Below are 22095 nucleotides of genomic sequence, written 5' to 3'. Positions count from 1 at the left end.
GGCATTATGCCTATATATTATAATACATCTGCTAGCATATGCACACAAACCAAAAAAAAAAAAAATCATCTAATGATGGAGATTTCCCTCCCTGGGAGTAGGGCATAATTTTTATGTGATGAAATGGTTGACTTTTTAAACATATATACATAATATTTTGTTTTTTAAAAAAAGGTAGCATTCTCTCCAAAAATCCTACAAACCTTAAAAGCCATGGAAATGAATGAACACATATGAATAAAATGAACAAATGAACAAAAGGTTATATTTTGTTCTATATCTGAAGAAGTTTTAGTGACTTTACAAACTTCTTAAAGTTGTGAGAAAAACTGTGTACTTGCAAATGTGATTTGGAGTGGTGGCAGAAATTCCATTGCTCCTAACAATTTTTAAATGACTCCCTGACGCAGAAAAAAGTTTAAGAACTTTATCTCAAAAGATTATTATAAGGTCTCATTTTATAAAAGGTCAAGACAGATAACAAATCTTTGTTTTATCAGATAACAAAGCAAAGTCCCTTAAGCCAAATACAGTAGAGACATCTTCTAAATCATGAAAAAATAGTCACTAGATCTCTCTTAGGTCCTCCTCTGTAATTCTTAGGATGACCCTAAGCCAATCATATTTTTAAGCTTATAATTTACAGTTCTTTCTAAATGCTAAAAAAATGTGTCTCTTTCCTTTGGATACAACAGAAACACCTTTCCCAAAGCAAAAAGAGAGGGAGGGAGAGACAGAGAGAAAGTCCACCCTATGAAAACTAACTTTAACCACATATACAAACAAATTATTTGGTTCCTTCCTTTAAATATTGTTTATTGAGCATCTACTACAAGTCAGACCCACTGTTCTCTAGTTAATGTCATTCTTATTTGTTATAGCCCAAGGTTTTTCCTTCTTTCTTCTACTTGATGCAAAATACAAAAACTGAAGGAATGAATGTCCAGCACCAGGCCATCTTAAATGTCCATGTGATCATTCTGAACTGCCTGTACAAAGGCTCTTTATGGGAAATGAAAAGGAAGAGCAGTGATAAACTTACAGGACTTCAATCCTTAGATCACTAAGGATTATCAGTAATAAAATAAACACAAACTTCCTCTTATAAGGAGGCTTAACATTCCTAGACTTCTTCTCTTGGCCTTCATCCAGCAAATAATTATCTCCTTGAAGATAAGTTTCTCCTTCTAAGTAAAGGGTAATCAAATTTATCATAGGAAAACAAAAGACTTAGGCAGTGTCTAAGCTAGTAGGTTATTAAACTGACATCTACTTGTCTACGACAAAACCCTTCTTCCATTCTAACAGTAAACTGAGTATTTCTGAAATGTATACTTTCTAAAAATTATTCTAAATATTATTATTCTAAAAGTTCTAAATATTATTCAATGACAATTGCCTTATCTATATAATGATGACTGGGATGGAGGTCAGAAAAAAATCATATGTATAAAATTATCAAGGAAAGGGCTTCCCTGGTGGCGCAGTGGTTGAGAGTCCGCCTGCTGATGCAGAGGACACGGGTTCGTGCCCCGGTCCGGGAAGATCCCACATGCCGCGGAGCGGCTGGGCCCATGAGCCATGGCCGCTGAGCCTGCGCGTCCGGAGCCTCTGCTCCGCAACGGGAGAGGCCACAACAGTGAGAAGTCCGCATACCAAAAAAAAAAAAAAATTATCAAGGAAGAAGTGATGTGTCTAAGTGACATCTATTATTGTCTTGGAAGTATTTTCTTAATAAATTCTTGACTCATACGTAAGTCCTTAAGAACATAAGTAGAGATTTCTTGGAAGTGATATCTCCCATAGGTATGTTCCTTAGTTCAAACTAAATTAACATAAATTTTACTACTATAGCACATCAACTTTTATATTCATATGATAATTATAATGTCCAAGTTCTTATGCCAACAGTAGAATACAATGAACATAAAATCTCTAGCACCTGCCTTAATAAAACTGATTGACCTAAAATAAATTTCTCCCAAAGGTCAAACTATCACTGGATTCGCAGATGAACAAAGAAGCACCCTGTTAACTAACCTCTGACCTTCTTCCCTTTTCATAAAATGAGTCATTTAATTTGGCTACTCGTTTTGTTCCCAAATACACTTCAACATCATGTTTCTCCTTAGTAACATCCTGCCAAATGACACTTTGAGAGAAAACCATTAAATCACATTAACTGAAGTATATGGCTTCAGAATAAAGTGTAAAAAGTGGAGAATCATGAGTGGTTTACATGTTTTTGTCACAGCGAAGTTAAGTCTACTCTTTATGATCCATTCCAGAACTGCAATCCCATGCTGTCTTTCCAGCTGAAAGCACATGGGTCATTCCCTCCCTTTTCCCCATCATCAGATAAACATACAGATCATAATATAACACACACACACACACACACACACACACACACACACACACTTCTTCCAGCATTTTTAAAAATTAATTATAAGTCAGCTGCCAAAAGAAAGTGACATTTATTTCGGATAAGCAGGAATGACTGGGGAATTAACCACCACGCCAAATTCTTTGCGCAGGTCCTTTTTTTTTTTAGGTCCTCCTCTGTAATTCTTAGGATGACCCTAAGCCAATTGTATTTTTAAGCTTATAATTTACAGTTCTTTCTAAACGCTAGAAAGAACTGTGAAAAAAAAAAAGAAAAGAAAATGCAAATCAAGAGTTATCCACCACAACGTGAGAAGGACTTGACCCACCATTGCTAGTTTTGAAGACGGAAGGAGACTGTGAGCCAGGGAACATGGGCAGCCTCTTGTAGCTGGAAAAGACAAGGAAACTGATTCTCCCCTAGGGCTTCCAGGAGGAATACAGGCCTGCCAACACCCTGATTTTGGTACAGTGAGACCAGTGTCTAACTTCTGACCTCCAGAGCTGTAAGATAATAAATTTGTATTGGTTTAAGCCATCAAATTCATACTAATTTGCTACAGCAGCAATAGGAAACAAACACACCCACTCATCTGCAATATTTCTCAGTCATTCACCCTTGCCTGTGAATCACAAACTTGGAAATATAAAATCAGAAGTAGTACCACAAAGCAGGGAGAGCAAAGCTGTAGATATCCAAGCTTCTATACAGATCAGCACCTACTGACAAAGCCTACACGGGGTGTAATCCCACATGAGCTAAACCAAAAGAATGAAATTTGGCCTAAGAGCCTCCTTTTATCTTTCAAGGGAAAAATAACTAGGAAAAAACCCCACAAAACAGACAGTAAGGGAGACGCAGGTCACAATCAGAAGCAATTTCTGCAGGTATCAGCTGAGCTCCGAAACTAGAAACCGACACTGCAAATTCAACAACAGGGAAGAATCATTCACACACAGGTTCTCTCAATCACAGCTACACCCAGGGAGAAGAGTTAGCTCAGCTTTTGGCAGCAGAATCCTAAATATTGAAAAACATGAAGTGAGTTTGCCATAACTCAAGTTAATTCTTCAACAGAACCAAGATATTCCCAAGCTACCAACCCCAATGTCCAGGTCCTCAATCTTTCCCTTGATGTACTACAATAAGCTTCTATACTATCCACCCTCCTATTTGCATCCTAAAGACCTTTGAAAGATTAACGTCTTATGATCACAAAGTTCTGCATGCACAAAATCTCCAAACATCCCCCAATGCCTTCAAAATCATGTATAGCTATCTATATGATATAGTGTGAAGTAACCTACTTAGAATGGCATTCAGCACGCTTTCCTATAGTCATCCCCTACTAATCTGTGCCCTCTGCCTGGAATTCTCTTCCAGCCCCAATACCCCCATCAGTTTCCATATCAAATGGTACCCTCTCTTTCAAGAAGTCTTTAGATAGATGTACTCCCCCGATCCAACTCTAAATACCCACTCCACCCCCAACTTTTAAATTCAATCATACTTTGTTCCTTACTTATAACAAAATATTTGGGGGATTTTTAAAGTTAATAATATTATATCAGTATGTCTCCATGCCCATGTTGATCTCCCCTCCTAATGAGATTCTTAATTCCCTGAAGGAAGAAACTGTCTTACTCCTTGGCCTCTTTCACATAGTTCCTTACACACCATAAGTATACAATAAATATTTCCTGAATTACCAAAGGAATAACCCAACATACCCTTAGGGAAAAGAGAAAAATCCTGATCCTTACGAAGAAATTAAGAGTTAGCCATGTAAGAAAACTTCTTTAACAGGGGTAACTCAACTCCAACAAAATTATAATGTTTGGGGCGGGGGGGGGGGGGTGGTGTTTTGTTTTGTTTTGTTTGCTTGCTTTAAGCAGGGGGAAATTGTTACGGGAACTGTTGAGTAAGTAGTTTCTGTCTCTCCCCACCTGCAGTTATTCCTACCACACAAAATCAAATTCCTACCAGCTGACTTAGGGCCTAGAAGCTGTCCTGAAAGAGGAGATTTAAGACCCAGCTGGAAAGCAAGCAAGTAACAACAGGAGGAACAAGATGCACCCAAGTCCACTCACCTCTCAACCATTTTACATCACACCAGTCCTGGGAAAACCAGGCTCTCAGTGCATTGCTTTCTAAACGAATCTATCCTTAGAATATAAGTTATAGCTACTAGAACTTGTGGCAATTCACCATACCAATGGACATGTGTACATAAATATATAACTAGGAGCTGGGGCACTTCCATCTCCAATGGGACAAGTAAAGATGGGCAGACTAGAAGTCAATCTTTTCCTAACTTCTGACTCAAAAGCCTAGAAAACACATAGAAAAGAACATAAGCACAAAATATAGTTCTGGAAGATACTGGGTTTCATATCATAATATTTTGTCTCTCTATTTGTCTCTCTGTTTTTAAATTTAAGTAGTAAATTATTATGTGCTACTCTTAAATCATTATGTGTTATTCTTAAATTCTTCTGAAAACATGAAATTCAAAGTACTAAGAAACTTAATTCAAAAGCATATTTCAAATAGCAAACCAATACGATATCAAACTTAAAAATCAAGCTATTAACAAAGTAGACATACCTATAACTAACTCTTCACCACATTTCTATTCTGGACAAAGGTCCTCAAATACACCTTTATTTGAAAGTGTTACTCACAGTGCAAACTCAGCCTCATAGGTCATCATTTATCCTGAGGATCCAATGATCATTTCACCCAATTGAACTCAACACTCACATTATATAAAGAATGACATTTAATGTTTTTTTCCTTTTTGCTCTGCCTTGCTTCAAAAACTATCCAGGTGTTAATGCAGACCTCTTCTCCATATCTTGGCAAAGTTTACTTTGAACAGGCAGTTTCTCATGACCTTCAAGTCTGTGTTCAACAATGAAATCATTTGGCCCTATATCCTATTCAGCAATTAATCACAAACAACAAAGGAAGAACTTTCACATGAAAAATATAAAACCTATGTGGGCCAGCATTCACTGTGGGTCACTCTGGGTCATGTTCACAGCTAACGTCATTGAGGCTCTTGGAATGACCTCCGCTTTTTAGAACCTACATTTAACATTGTGCTGGCGAGGAAACATCACAGCTCTGTGACTTTTAGATAAGTGCTCCTGGAGGTTTGTACTCAGAAGAGGGTATACTGACAGACAGCAGCTGGGTGATGGGGAGATGGGAGGGTGTCGGGAGGGGCAGGGATACAGGTGCCTCTGTTTGTGCTGATCACCTCCCTTCCTTGGGTGGGCTCTTTCAGTGAGTGCCTCAGGGGGAAATTTCTACCCTGTCTAGGGTGACCACACCAGGACCTCAGCATTTTGACTCCACCCATTTAAAGAAATGTAGCTGTTACATTCTAGCCAAATTTTACTTTTTAAAAATCAGCTCCAATGAGTTGAGTTTTTTAAGTAGCAAGGCAAATAGTTTACTCATTTTCTTTGTTTCCATTACTATTATTATAACTATTATTAATGTGGCCTTTGTTTTTATTCTTTAAATTTTAGTAAGGCAGTGGCAGCATAATGAAAAAAATCGCTGGAATCAACGTGTGTCTCTAATTTAAAAGGCACTTCTTTCCTCATCAGCCATCCCTTTTAGGATCCAGAAATAAACCCATCTTGTCCCCCCCTCAATTCCTGGATGTTTTTAACTCAAACACAGCCTTCTAGACTAAGCCCAAAATTGAAATATTTTACAATATTATAAGTAGTTTATTTTGGAGGTGATCCCAGGAAACACGGGTGGGGAGTGAAACATTGAGACAGGAAAGAAAAGGTAGCCAGCAAAAGGGTCATTTTCAGTTAATTTATCACTGAATCTTAATTCAACAGGGAACTTGGGAGAACCAGTGTAAAATGCTCATCTCGAAAGTATCTTACCTGAGATGCAAGAGAGCTGGGGATTTATACTATAGCAGTCACTGGCAGTGGGTTGCCGGGGGCTGGTACTTCCTGCCAACCTGGGTGTGAGCTTTTCCAGCCAAGCAAAAGAATGCAGGAGCCTGAATTAAAGCAGGGGTTACGGTTAGGGCACCAACAGCCTTTGCTACAGCTAGGATCGGGATTATTTCCAAAAGGATAAACCAGAAGCAACCACGTTAGATGACACATATAACAGAATACAGGGTTCAGTGCTTTTCCACAAAAATATCCTTCAAAAAAAGAGGATGCCACCTTATATTTAAATCCTGAAAGGTTTAATATTATGGGGCACTGTCAATTACTGTGTCTTAATCTGAAACAGCAAAGGAGTGTTTGCGGAAAACCCAGTAATCTGAAAGGACCTCAACCATGTTCAACTTGGATGCTATTAAAGGTCAAGCAAAGAGATTTAATACAGGCTTGGTTATTGAGGATATGACTTTTCAACTTCAAGTGGTAGATGGCACAGCAGCTCAAAAAAAAAGTGTGTGGGAGGTGGATAAGCCAGAATCCTCAGATATGACAATACAAATAAAGAAACATAGGAAATGCTTGTCTTGACTAGTAATTATGGGGAGTGAAATTAAAACAACATGTGGTACTCACGATTGGATACTGGCTGGAGCTCAGAGATATTGACATACTTATATACAACTGATGGCATTAAACTTAACACAGTCCTTCTGGAGAACATTTAGTCATACATTAAAGAAACCCTAAAACTAAACCCCTTGTCCCAGAAATTCTATTTCTAGGAACATATCAGAAATAAGTAACTGAAATGAAGAATGGTAGCAAACATCAATAATAGTAATAACAAATATTTATATAGCACACACTAGAGCAGTGCCTGGCTGCTCTAAATGTTTTATATCAGGGTTCCCGACTGAGAGCGAGTCTGACTTCTAGGAGACACTTGGCGATGTCTGGAGACATTTTTGTATATCAAAACTGGTGGGCAGCGAGGGATGCTGTTAAACGTCTACAATGTATAGGACAGCGCCCCCAGCAAAGATTTATCTAGCCCAAAATGGCAACGGTGTCATGGTTGAGAAGCCCTGCTTTACATCCATTCACTTAAATAATCCTTGACAAACCTATGGTATTTTTATTATCTCCATTTTACAGATCAATAAAGATAATTTTTCCATGCACTGTTATACATAATTTTGAAAAACTAGGAATAAACTAAATACCAAAAAACAAGGAGTTAATAAATTATATAAAGCTAGCCGATGGAAGCACGAAAATTACTTATTTGAAATATAATAAAACTAAAATACCAGAACAAAGAATTGTAAGTTTTATATAATTACAATTATTTTAAGATATGAATATAAAGACTAAATGGGAAAATAAGACATGAAAGTTACTATTCTGTTAAGATGACAGAAATTGTAATGGATATTTTTTCCTTTCTAACATTCATATTACTGTGATTTTTAAAAGAAAAAACACTCAACAATGGAGATAAGAAATTTGGAATTTTCCTTAAAGAATGAAAGTTCTTATGAAATAAGGAATATCTTATTTTAACAACACAAGAGTTAACAAGCTAAGAAGACAGTTAATATCAAGACATTTAGGAAGAAGGATTTCCATGGAATAGCACCAAATGTTAGTGTTTTAAATTCTGAAGTCATAGTATTCCTGTTCAGGGTAAGAAAGAATTAGCTAGATTTTATATCTACTTCTCTATCGTTTACTTATTTCATGGTTCACTATCACCTAAAGATAATGGGCAAAAAGAATCAAATTTCAATTCAGTTAAGTTTGATTCACAATAGCATCTCTATTACATAAGGTAATTTAAACTGTTATTTTAAATGTATTAATAATAGTAATAATATCAGTATTAGTAACATTATTATTGTTGCTATTATTAGCAACATGTATTGAATGCTTCCTACGTGGCTACTGTGTAATCTAATCCCCACAACATCCACATGAGGTAAATGCTTTTATGGACCCCATTTACCAGCAAAGCTCACAGACATTTAAAATTAAGGAATTTGGGGCTTCCCTGGTGGCTCAGTGGTTAAGAATCAGACTGCCAATGCAGGGGACATGGGTTCAAGCCCTGGTCCGGGATGATCCCACATGCTGTGGGGCAACTAAGCCCGTGCGCCACAACTACAGAGCCTGCGCTCTAGAGCCAGCGAGCCACAACTACTGAGCCTGCACTCTAGAACCCGCAAGCCACAACTACTGAGCCCGCGTGCCGCAACTAATGAAGCCCACACACCTAGAGCCCGTGCTCCACAACAAGAGCAGCCACCACAATGAGAAGCCCGTGCACCGCAACGAAGAGCAGCTCCCGCTCGCCACAACTAGAGAAAGCCCGTGCACAGCAACGAAGACCCAATGCAGTCAAAAATAAATAATTTTTTAAAAAAATAAATACATAATTAAATTAAGGCATTTGCCAAGGGTGTACAGTAAATGGAGGCACCTGCATTGAAATTCAGGCAGTCTGACTCCAAAGCCCAACTGCCCCAATCAAAATACAAGTGTGCTGGGGACAAGGTGGGGTGAGGGGAAGACAGCCTCTGTCCTTGCTCCTCTCCCTACAGCAATGAACTGACAGCATCTGATATGTAGGATGTAAAACCTGCCTTTTGAAATATGTTTCCTAATTTTTCTGAGTAGACCTAACAATGAATTAACCAACAGGATCTCATATTTTAAATAATTTTAAATTACTAAAATTAATTTTTATTATTTCAGATTTAAATATTGTAAATAATTATTTTAATAATCAATCAATATTGACAAATAAATACTTGCCAAAAACAGCTGAGTGAATTCAAAGGAGAAAAAAAATAAGGCTGTCAGAGTTTCCACACGAAGTCCTACAATCTATGATTCTAACATGAGGGGATTTCGTCCGATCCTCATATCCTATTGGATATTCTGTTCTCATAGATCTGAGGATTAAAAAAATAAGTCTGGGCTTCCAGTCTGGTGGCGCAGTGATTGAGAGTCTGCCTGCCGATGCAGGGGACACGGGTTTGTGCCCTGGTCCGGGAAGATCCCACATGCCGCGGAGTGGCTGGGCCCGTGAGCCATGGCCGCTGAGCCTGCGCATCCGGAGCCTGTGCTCCGCAACGGGAGAGGCCACGGCAGTGAGAGGCCCGCGTACCGCAAAAAAAATTAAAATAAAAAAAAATTTAAAAATAAGTCTATCTCCTGTCAATAGGAAAATGGATACCTAAGACTAAGGAATGGGGGACTGTCTGTTTAAACAATTTAAGCATCTGTTTCTAGAATGCTGAAGAGGATCGAACAGGAAGGTTAAATATAAAACACTATTTGTAGATATCATATTATCGGGCTTACCTGTCTCTAGTCTAGTCTCACCTCCCCAGAGTATATATTACGAAATGAAGTCACTAAAAACAAAATGCTGTGATCTTCTGAGATCCCTGAAGCAAAAATTAACTTAACAAGTAACAGGGATCAGGACACGAATAACATATCGTCATGCAGAAAGGAGGGGAATTTGGCATGAACCAAAGTACAAGCTCCTACCCAGGCTGAGCCACTATCAGCTCAAAGCAGGCTACAGCCTGGTGTGAGGGGGAAAGAGGAACAACTGGTCTCCACATTCCACACCTACAAAAACCTCCAAACTCCACACCTGTGAGCTGTCTCAGTCATGGGCTACAAGGTCAGAAAGGAAGATGGCAGGTAAGGAAAGTGGAAAACCTCCTTTGTGCATGGAGCTTAGATTTCTTCCCACCATATATATGTATGTGTCCGACAAACTGTGAGTAAATCTTATCAAAAATACAGCCCTCTTTATATGTGGAGATTTCAATGTATAAAGAATCCTGGTGTGTCTTTCTTAGCTGTATGTCTTTAAACACCAGCAATAACTGAAATGAAGGAAGATACCAACAAGAACAACAATAGCAAATATTTATACAGCACTTACAAAAGCAGTAATAGGCTGATCGAAATGCTTTCTATCAGGGGTTTTCGACCAAGAGCAATTGTGCCCCTGAGGAGACATTTGACAATGTCAGGAGATATTTTTAGGGGATTTTAGACATTAGTAGGACTGACAGACACATTCACCACCATTATCCCTTCTGATTATCTGGACATCAATCTGATTGGTGGGGTCCCGTGCCGTATCAGTTGTTAAGTATTTTTAATAGTATACCTCTGCCTGAATATACTATAAATAGTTAAAACAAATATCATACCTAACAACACCTGAGAGGTCAACAAATATTTTCAATAATATGGAGTACTTCAGATATATTAACCGAATGTCAGCCTTTGAAAATAACTTTCCCCTTTTCCAGGTCCCAGAAGGCCAATGACACCTGAAAAATCTTTTCCTTAATCTAGTTATCACAGGAATTGGCACTCTTGCTTTGTGAACATACTTGCAACTGTGACTGCGTGTAAGAATTCAAATGCAAAGCCCTAACTTAAAGAAAAACTTGGTACAAGTTATAAATATTATTTCATCTGTAAATCTACAAACTTTTAACAATAACGCTTAAGGAGGTCTTTGGTTAATGTTATTAATAATAACTTAATAATAATGTTATCAGTGTTGGTTCATTAATTGTGACACAGTAAATGTCACATAGTAATGTAAGACATCAACAACAGGGGGAAGGGGATGCAATAAATGTCACATAGTAATGTAAGACATCAACAACAGAGGGAAGGGGAAGCACTGAGGGGTATATGGGAACTCCCTGTACCATTTTTGCATTTAATTTCTATAAATGTATAACTATCCTAAAATAAAAGTTCCTTCACACAAGGTAAAAATACACATAATAAAATTACAGTATATTTTTCTGTACAAGAAAATAAGAAAAGCTAATTCTGGTTCATCCATATTACATTTTCAGTCTCACACACTGTTGACTTACAAAACAATAAAGAAAAATGGTCAAGAATCATCCAGGTGACTTTTGACTGTGCTGCGGGATTTCACATGCACGCCTGCTTTCCATACCTTTCTGACTGGAATTCTATCTCATTCACAGAACAAAAAAAAAGACAACTGAGCAACTAAAATGTGCCAGGAGCTGGGGTAGGTCTGAGGATTCAACGACAAGAATGGGCCCTGTCTCCAAGCTCACAGACTAGAGCTCGGTTTCTCAAACAGGCAAAATGACCACTTGGGGAGATTGTTAAAATGCAGCAATAGACCACACTTTCAAAAACACTGATCTATAACACCTATCATAAATGCTGGGACAGATGAACACTTCTAGGGACCACTGCCTTTGATCCTGGCAGGGAAGCTATGGGAGGAGCAGAGGAGAGGGCACCCAACCCCCACCTGGAAGGCAGGGAAGAATTCCTAGAAAAGGTTTACTTGACCAACCACTGGAGTGAGTTGGTTTTAATCCAATAGTAGAATGAACTTGAGGACACATCCTGCTTAGAGTGGGGAAGCCTCAGTACCAAGAACATTGACAGCTTCCGAAAGTAACTGAACACTGGGTACCAAGTACCAACCCCAGCAGCTGGAAACCAGCAGCACAGATGAGTCTAACTCGGGCCACTCCAGGACAGAGAAGGGGGCTTTGTTCATTGGAATTCAGTTACTGACGAAATATGCAAACAGGATTCTAGGCCTGATTGTATGCTGCAGGAAGCCATCCGGCCTCTGCTCACTCGCATAGTCATCTCCCTGGAAGAACTTTTTCATGTGCTAATGGGTTTCTCAATTTTTGCCTACTTCAGTAGCAAAATATCATGTCATATTGATTCAGGTTGTTTGGCTTTGAGATTTCTTTGCTCTTTATGTTTTTGTCTCCTCTACATTCAGCCTGCCAAGAGGTGCATCTCATGATTAAGGAAACAGTCACTAAAATGAGGGCCTAAGGCACTTCACTGATGTCCCCACACTGCACACATGTGCAAACGTCCCTTGTCATCTATGTGCGGCCTGCAGACCACACAGTGGTCCTGAGCTGCTGGTGACCAGAATCATTTAGTTTAAAACCTGATTGAAAACACCCCAGCAACTACAACAGGACCCAGAAAATAGCAGGTATTCTCTGAATCATTTATTTTGGGCTCTTTTTTTTTCTTACTTCTCATTCTTAACCATGTGTGGCTGGGTTGAGGTTGACAGAAAACTGACCACTACTCCATGTAAGAAACAAAGATGAGAAATTTTAGAAAATTACAGGGAAATCAATGCCTACTTTCTTCCTAATGCAAACCCAATAGGATAAGAATGGTTCATCGTAAAACACCAGGCAAATATTACCTACTGGGTGACTTCCAAATTATGGAAAGTAAATGTCAATCCTTTATTACAGTAATCAAGAGGGAGATTTACCTTCGGCACCATTCATTTTTATTTAGATTTTGTTACTTAGAGAAATTCTGCAGCATAAGGCCTAGCAACAAATTCAGTAAATACACAGAGTGCAAATCTCAAGCACTTTTTAAAAATGGTGCTCTGTTCATTTAGCCACAGACAAATTCTCATCATAAAACATAGGATTCTTCTTGTAACAGCAAAAGAGGTGGGTAGGAAGGAGGTGGATGGATAAGGATCTAGTGAGAAAATGAGAACTGCTTCCTCAACCCATTTGCAAAATATCCGTAATTTCCCAGCTTAAAAATCCATCACTATGAAATCCACCATGATTTTTTAAATGCATAGGAGCAAAGATAGAATGTAATCATTATTTTAAAGAATTCACATGGTCAGAGATAAAACATAGTACGAATTTCATTTCATGATTTCTTTTCTCCTCCAAATGTCCCATAAATCACTGGCCCCACAAAAACTCACAAACTATACTTTTCCTTTGCCTGCTGTAACACTAGTTATTCAAAGTTGGACAATAAATATTTGTTAACAACTAACTAAACAGTTCTCAGAGTACTGTCAGATACCAGACTGCATGGGTGGGTCGGAGTTATGTAGGGAGAAAATGCATCTGCTGGGAAAAACTGTCAAATTTCTTCTGTCAAACACAGTCCAGGTGCTTCTAACACCATAAAGGGAGTTCTTGCCTAAGAGTTGAAGCAGAAGGTAAACGCACAGAATCCAGGAGTCGAACAAGAAAACAGGCCAGGTCAAAAGCCTGGAGATTCATTCTGGCAGCAGGTTCCTAGCTAGGGGCGGGCTGGCTGGGACAGAAGAAAAGGGTCAGTGTTGGTATGACAGGAGGAGCTGTTTCTCAGAAGGCCAAGTGCATGGCTATCAGATGAGGCATTCCCATTGACGATATGCAAGTGACCTAGAAGAATCTGTGCAAGATGCCTATCTTACAACTGCTGTGTAGCCCAGCCTCTAACAGTATCTGGATCAATGGCATTAAACTGAAATCTATCGTGTTTCCAGACCATTATGAGGGTTTTCCTCTATTTGGAGAAATAGTCCTCTCTGCAGACTAAATAAAGCTTTTTACATAAGGCACCAAAAGGCAAACAGGTCACACAGTACAGAATCATATGGGAGGCTGTGTGCCCTTTCCTTTTGCTTGCTTTGCTTGCTTGCAAACAATAAAAACCTTTCTGAACAAATGAAAGTGAACTTTGAAACCAGCAAAACATTTCAGGCACCCTGCCACAAAGATATTCTCCAAACAACTGCAGCCTGTATAGCTCTAAATTTCTTGCCACTTACAGGATGTGTGGTTAAATGAGCCCAGCAGAGAATTACAGCTTTGATGCTTTGATGTCAAAAATCACTAACAGATCTCGATCAAAGGGTGAGAAAAAACTGGCAAATTTTAGCTATGATGGCGCACGTGGGGCCTCATTCAAGCCAATGTTTTATCTTCATTTAATATCTACACTGTATTTTTTTTTCTGTTATTAACTTAAAAACTCTTCTAACAGAAACAGCCAGCATTTATTGTAATCCTTCCTGCAATCTGCCAAGCACTGCGCAAGGGATTTTACACCTTTAAAGACTTAGAACAGCCCCATTATCTCCATTTTACAAGAGAGGAAACTGAGACTCAGGACGCAGAAGAGCTGGGACTCCACCGTGTAAGTCTAAGTCTAGAGCCTTTCTGCTAACGCTAACATGTTCCACAAATTACACAGAAAATGGGTTATTCTAAAAATAATACTGGGGCGGGGGAGGAGCTTTCCTGGTGGCGCGGTGGTTGAGAGTCTGCCTGCCGATGCAGGGGACACGGGTTCGTGCCCCGGTCCGGGAAGATCCCACATGCCACGGAGCGGCTGGGCCCGTGAGCCATGGCCGCTGAGGCTGCGTGTCCGGAGCCTGTGCTCCGGGAGAGGCCACAACAGTGAGAGGCCTGCGTACCACAAAAAATAATAAAAAAAATAGTAATAATACTGGGGGACTTCCCTGGTGGCGCACTGGTTAAGAATCTGCCTGCCAATGCAGGCAACACAGGTTCGAGCCCTGGTCCGGGCAGATTCCACGGGAGCAACTAAGCCCGTGTGCCACATCTACTGAGCCCGCGCTCTGGACCCCGTAAGCCACAACTAGTGAGCCCACGCGCCTAGAGCCCGTGCTCCTCAACAAGAGAAGCCACCGCAATGAGAAGCCCGTGCAACGCAACGAAGAGTAGCCCCCGCTCGCAGCAACTAGAGAAAGCCCGTGTGCAGAAACGAAGACCCAACGCAGCCATAAATAAATAAATATTTTAAAAACTAATACTGGGACTCACCATCCCTATGAACATAAGTTATCGGGACATGAAAATGTAATAAAACAGTGAGGGCACCTAAGTAATCACCTGTCTTGAGGGCACCTAAATAATTACCAGCCTCAGCACAGTTTGGGATGATGACAGCTTCCACAGCCAAAAGAGAAAGTGAATATATAGAGTCCAAACCCAAAGACTCAACCTTCTGTCCCAGAGATCCAGAAATCAGGCCTGTCTTTTAAGTTGGAAGTTAACCATCTTAAAACTCAAAATTCAAGTAAGTCATTCAAAATCTGCCATTTTGCATGAATTCCCTTCAGAATCAGTAGGGGTTTACAAGTCAGAGATCCAAACAACAGGGGGGAAAAGAAAAAAGGGCAATGTATGAAAAGGCAATCTATTGAAGAATTTGTCCAAAAGCCAAAAAACATATGCAGAGAAGTTCAATTTCACACACACACATACAAAAATGCAAGTTCAGACAATTATTTACTACTTTTCATCTCTCTGCCCTTTGTGGATAGCAGTTTAACAGTAAAAACATATTGGCCCCAGAAGTTACCCAAATTAACTAAAATATATGTACACAGGTCATTATTTTTAATATTTTTTAAATGGGATGCACTATGACAGGATGGTTTCATCTTTAGTTTAAAAAGGAAAACTGTGCATGTGGGAATTTAGATGTAAAGCTGTACATTTATATATTCATAGAAGAAAGTATGGCAGGACAAACAAAACTAGTAACAATGATCATAGAGGGGGAGAGGAACTGACAATTTGCCGCTTTGTATAATTTTAATTTTGCATTAAAATTTTTAAGAAGGAGGTTGATTATTTAAATATATTACTCAAAATTTAGCATCAAAATGTAATGCAATAAAATGCTTCATTAACTTGAGAACAACCCCACAGAGAGGGCCCCACTAATTCCCACCTAGCTCACAATCCAAGTTTCAATACTTTGTGGTTTAGACAGAAAGTTTTTGACCTGGGTTCCTTTAGCCCTGGCCTAAAATTTCACTTTGTCACAATGGTAGGACTGGGCTATGACTCATCTTCCTCTGCCAAACAATTAAAGTTCTAGTTCAGCGGGAAAAAACGACTTGAGCTGCCAGTTCACTGAACTGTTCAAATCAAGGTCAAAATATTGGGGCAGGGGCAAAGGGAGTCACTGAGTCCAGATCCTATCTCATTCTCACACCAGTCCTTTCCGTGGCCCTCCAACCAAACCCTGAATTTGTAAATGATCAGAATAGAAAGCACCTGGTGCCCTCTAACTAGGGTCAAAGAACCCAAGTGAAACATGAAACCAGGATCCGTGTCACAATCATACCTTTCAAGTAATGCCAAGGAAAAACACAAGTAAAAAGATGACAGAGTGCACAGCTTCAGTTTAAATATATTTTAAGTACCACACAAACATAATATTTAATTACCCATTCCTACACTGCAGGTAGCAGGCAAAGCTCTTTATCAACTGACTATATTTTTATAATTTTTACAGAACTTATTATTCCTTTTATTTACCTGGAACTCTTACTATTGCTTGCAAGGTGCTTTAAAATATGTTACATCATTAATCCTGACCACAATCCCCTCAGGGGTACGACTGGTTGGGAGACCAGTCTCAGAAATTCAGTGTCTTACACAGTCGATAGTAGGGGGAACTGGGACCCAGGTCCCCCCCACCCAAACACTTCTTCAGTACCATGTTAATCACACTTCTCATTTCCCTCGCCCAAAATTCTTGTTTCAAACAAGTCACTCTGTCTACCCTTCGCCCAACTGAACAATTTTTTTTTTCTCTCAAGCCTCTGCAAATTACATTCCACCTGGTCTGCCTAAGCACCAACTCATTTTCTTTATAAACATTAAGATCAGCTAAAAATTCACAAGCCCTGAGAAATTCTCCCAGACAAACCTCCCTGCACTCTGATACTCTAAATGACGTGTTCCTTTATTCTCATACAGTCAACAGGCGGGTGAGGCAGCCACTAATATCTGGCAAAGATAATCACACCCCTTCCTTTCAAACTAACTTTGGCACCAAGAACCTTTGGAGCAACCTCTCTGTAGTGTCCCCAACTGACCCCACCTCCACATTCACACACAGAGACACCTCAGCCCCTGATGAAATTCTTATTCCGACGTTCTCCACCTGCCTTGCTTCATGAAGACGCCAGCAACCAGGAGCCCTGTCTCTTCAGAGAGGTCTGCTCAGCGTGCCCTGAGCCAGCCTACTCCCCTGTGATCCCTTCCAAGAGCTTCTTCCTGATGACAGCTCATCTTCAGACGGGCCACCGTCTCATATAACGCACGCCCCTCCGGCAGCGCAAACCGGAAACGAGCAGGTCCAGCCCTCATCCAGCCTCGTGCTGCTCAGAGGAACCTGTTCGTCCAACCATTCCGCAAGCGGAGACGGAGACTCCGCTGCTAACAGGCATATGGGTTCGGTGCTGACGTACAGCACTGCCAAAGCTTCCTTCTTGCCCCTCTTCTGGAGCTTTCGGTCTGGTAGGGAACCAATAACTCTCCCCTGTGCACCTCCATCTTGAATCCATGTCACAATCACTTGGATAGTTTCTTTAACAGTACAAAGTCAAGGCCTCGGTTTATTTATGTCAGGCTTCTGAGTGTGGGGCCCCAGCACACTGGTGATGCTAACGTGGAACCAAGGTTGAGAATATTTGAACCCGTTTATCTAAAAAGGAAACGGCTGCCACAGAGTCCTGTCAGCCCGACAAGAAAGCAGGAAAGATGACAAGAAAAGCAAGGCCTCCCAGATGTGGCTTCCTGAGCAGGGCAATTTCTAGACCTAAATCATCTGTGCATTAGTAGATGCCTACAACTCCAAATAATTTTTTATTTCAAACTTGCAAGCCTTTTTTTTTTTTTTAAACTTTGTTCTCCTTCAATTCGATTATTGTAACATTTGGTCATTTGTACACAGATATCAAGATTAAGTAAAGGAAAAGTAAATATTTTAAAATATAAAGATTTTACATCAAAGATAGATAGATATAGATACTCAGATTTCAGCTTACTCAGTTTTCCCTTGTTATATCTCAACAGATAGCTGAGAGGCAAATGTGCTAAATTAGAGTTCCACATTTTAGAAGACAGCAAAGAGCAAAAGGATGGTCAATTTCAAAAAATAACACTGAAAGGCTAATTTTGAACAAATATGTACTTTAATTTATTCCATTTTATTACTTGTTGTAGTATTCCCCTTAGGTTCTGCAACAGTCATTTGAAACATCAACCCCTGTATGGTCAAGAGTTTAATGCAAAACACTTATGGTTTCACTCTTTCCAGCTTACTTGAGGTGTGTAAATAAAGGATTCACCCCAAAGTTTAATCTACTATGGAGACTGCTTTGAAGACCAAAAAAGGCCACTGTTGTAATGGAATATGCCATCCATAAAATGTGTACTCTTTTTTATGTCTTTATAACAAGATCACTAAAGAGAGCTACCCTGCAGATACAAGAAAATAGTAAATTAGTAACAGCCAATAAGAAGAGCGTCTAGGCCCTTGTAGAATCTGAAATCATGTAATACTGATTTTCTATTTTTATTAAAATAGAATGCCCTGAAATATTTATTTTTTTAAAAAATGCTTTCTATTTTCTTAAAGACTTTGGACTGATCACAGGGCAGGAAAGAATGCTATCTGAATGAACCAGAATTCATATTTAAAGCTGCAGTCTACTCATTTAAAAGTTTGCTTAATATTTAAAGGTTTGTTTGTTTTTCTTCTAATTATCTTCTGATTTCAACCACTATAGTTACCTGAGACCCTCTGTAGCAGGACAGTAACACGCAGACTAGCAGACGAAGAAGACTATTCATGCCGGGGAAAGAAAGAGGATTGAGAGTCAAGAGATACCTTTGAAAGGCCACAGGCTGCAATGCTACTCCTGCACGTGGGGTTTTAATTCAGTTCCTGATAGGTATTTTAATTCTCTGTTGAGACCACACTGATCCTTAAATAAGAGAGAAAAGTAACAGCCAAAAAAGAGAATTATAGCACACTGATTTCCTATTACACTTGGCCAAGAAACCAGATTTGCTAAGAAAATATGGGCTGCTCCAAGCATTCTAGTTGAAATGTGCTCCAGAGAGAGGATGCCTACCAGCATTTACCACATCATTCATATGGAGTTAGGAAGGAAAACATTAAGAGGGAAAGAGTAATTCCAAAGGAAAGAAAACCATTTTTAAAAAATTCTAACCAGCCTAAAAGTTGTCCCATAGTAACAATATTCAAGCATGATACGTAAGGTGAAATATTACACATCACTTGAGTTTTTTTTTTTCTTCAGAAAACTTACGTGAGCAGTACACAAATATACAGATTAAACAAGATATGGACATCTGAACCCATTAGAAAAACTAGGTCACCCTGGAAGTAAACTCCAGTGACAGTGACCAATCCAACGTGAAGTTCTGTGTCTGCACTTCTTCTGAACAAGACTGCCTTAAAGCAAAACTCCTCCATTTACAGCCCCCTCAAAAGAACAAATGTCTGATCCTCCCCTTAATCAGCTCCAAACTATTTTTAAAAGTAAAATACATTTTTAGTCAGCACAGTAAGTCAAGCATAGTAAGCTATCATCATACAACAGCATAAAGGAAACTCTCTCTACAGGACAGTAAACAGTCAATACATAATAAACTAGTTTGAAAATACATGAAGTACATTTGTCTCAACAAAGGTATGGCCCCTTGAGTGCTTTTTCCTAAGAAGCCAAGAACTGGAAAACAATCGCATGCTGAAGCGAAGGATGAAACCCACAGCGCTGGTCTCGACTATTCAGAGTCTACAACAGATGTGGCGTCAGGAAGGACAGGCCGGGCTGTTCCCATCACCGGCTGGCCGTTACTTAACACACTGGGTTCAGTAAGTGACTGAGAGAGCCCTGTCTTTGCTGATATCCTCTTTTCATAACCTCACGGGCGGGAGGGCTGGGAGTCATGCAAGTTGACAAACTTACCTGGTAAATGTTTGCTGGCCTGGCGAGCTACCTGCCATGGCAAATCAAATCTGCACTTTTTCCAACGAAATGCGGTGGCCGCCGGGCCACTCATCACCTACATTTGCTTAAGTGAGGAGGAAAAAGATGCAGAGGAAGTGGATTTTAACAAAAGCAGCCTGCGAACTGCACACTGGGATGTCCTGTTTTGGGGTGGCTTTTATTTTTCCCATGAGAGGATCTGACTAAACCTAACTGAATCTCCTCTAAATACCAGACAGGAAGTCACACTTCGCAGTTAGTGAAAATTCCTTACATCATTTTTTGTTGTTGTTTTTTTAATTGTCACAGCTAAGAGCCTTTGAATGTTTCTGATCTACTACAAAGAGATTATAACTTTGCTTCCTGTTTTTGACAGTGTCAGCTGGTAAAGGGCACCTCCACCCACCTCCTTACCCCACTATGAATATAAACAGAGGCGTTTGCCCTGAGTATACAACTGGGCTGAAGAGTTTCGTTACATATTAACTACACTTCAAAGAATAAATCAGACTTGTTATTTCACTTTAATATGCATATATACCTTGGGAAAAGTGAAACTCAAAAGGATCTCTTCTTCATTCCTTAGAGATTGCTATTATGGAAAAAATAAACTCAACCACACAGAATACTAAGATGAGAGGTAACAGTTTTGATTCATATTTTCCAGCCTATTCTATCTTGTGTATTTGCCTTGCTCTTTTGCTATATCATTTATGCAGATGTCATCCACACAGCTACATAGCACAGGGAGATCGGCTCGGTGCTTTGTGACCACCTAGAGGGGCGGGATAGGGAGGGTGGAAGGGAGATGCAAGAGGGTGGGGATATGGGGATATATGTATATGCATAGCTGATTCACTTTGTTATACAGCAGAAACTAACACACCAGTTTAAAGCAATTATACTCCAATAAAGACATTAAAAAAGAAAAATAACTTTTTCCCTTATTTTTCAATATAAGGCCTGAGGCCTTACAAGATGTATTAATAATGATCATTCATCTTCTAAGAAATTTTCCATGTCCCAAGGCTGCACTGTATAATCCATTGTTTTTGTTATTTCTTGGCATACAGCTGACTATGAAACTGACCGCTGAACCTTCCTATGTCAAAGAGAACTTTCCACTGTGGGAAATTTCTAAAACATTCATATTAAGCTAAGTGGAAATGTCATCATAGTTCAGGAGCAAATATGGTCTGTATCACCCAGTACAATTTCTAAACTAGATTCTACACAGGAAAGGCAAACCACGGAACAAAAACAAGTACCAAGCCTACAATGGAGTTTCTGCAAACACTGGACTTGAAGAAAATCAGAAGCAACAATCAGTTTATCAAAGTTATCTGAAAGTTCTTCCAAAAAGATCTAAAAGAAGCGCACTTTTAAAAACTACTCTGTAACGTCTATCCACTGACCCCTTCTTCTGCTAGATTACACGGTGGCCTCATTTCTAGTTTTTGTGAAATCAATAGACCATTTAAGTTGCAAGTATCTGTCTAGGGTATGCACTTTCTTATTCAATCTGGTGTTGACAGCAGTAATCAAATTTTGTACATACCACTAGCTCTATTATAGCTCAACAGCAACTGGCTGCCAGCCTAGGTTTACTCTCATCCAAAAGGAAAGAAAGGAGTGGACTGCAGAATTACAGAACAAATCAGCTGAAACTACAGGAGGTGGTGTGGAAGTGAGCAAGTGAAGCAGAGGCATTCAAGACTAATCCTCCTTCCACTGGGGAGACATACACCGGGCACATCAGCACGGCCAAGCCCAGGTCAGCCAACCTTGACCATTAAAGGCAGACATTTTCTTCATTCCCTCTATTATCTGCAAACCCTCTGGGCTTTGAACATCTTATTACAACTGTCCGTCCTAACTACTGAACCTACACCTAAACCTGCAGAGCAGCAGACAAAAGCCAGAGATAAACCACACCCTCCAACACCAGAGAAACCAAATGTGAGGGAATACAAGTTACAACACTTCCCATGAACTGTCCAGACACAACTGGCTTCATGTTGTAACTCTTCTGTATGCACATAAGCTAGGATCAAGCCTTTTTCTCGGATCAAAATGTTCTCAATTCATCTTCTGTAAAAACAAGGTCG

General features: G+C 39.6%; 1 protein-coding gene across 14 annotated transcripts in view; it reads right to left on the bottom strand.

Annotated features, from left to right (window-relative positions):
* Window positions 1-22095, bottom strand: part of UTRN (utrophin) — a gene marked incomplete at its 5' end in the record, with an annotated part of 496387 nt that overhangs the window by 418984 nt on the left and 55308 nt on the right. For 4 of the 14 annotated variants that reach the window (XM_079938695.1, XM_079938687.1, XM_079938682.1 and 1 more), the window contains one exon: window positions 19967-20444. The exons of 6 other annotated variants lie outside the window; for them this stretch is intronic. In XM_079938695.1, coding sequence (XP_079794821.1) covers window positions 19967-20060 — 94 coding nt within the window. Of the gene's footprint in view, window positions 1-6300; window positions 6890-17131; window positions 17351-19966; window positions 20446-22095 lie in introns of those variants that run through there. 4 more of the 14 variants (XM_079938694.1, XM_079938684.1, XM_079938683.1 and 1 more) reach the window with 3 other exon arrangements.

The sequence above is a fragment of the Stenella coeruleoalba genome (genome assembly GCF_951394435.1).
Source record: "Stenella coeruleoalba genome assembly, chromosome: 12".
Classification (NCBI taxonomy): Eukaryota; Metazoa; Chordata; class Mammalia; order Artiodactyla; family Delphinidae; genus Stenella; species Stenella coeruleoalba.
This window is presented reverse-complemented; position numbering and strand designations above follow the sequence as displayed.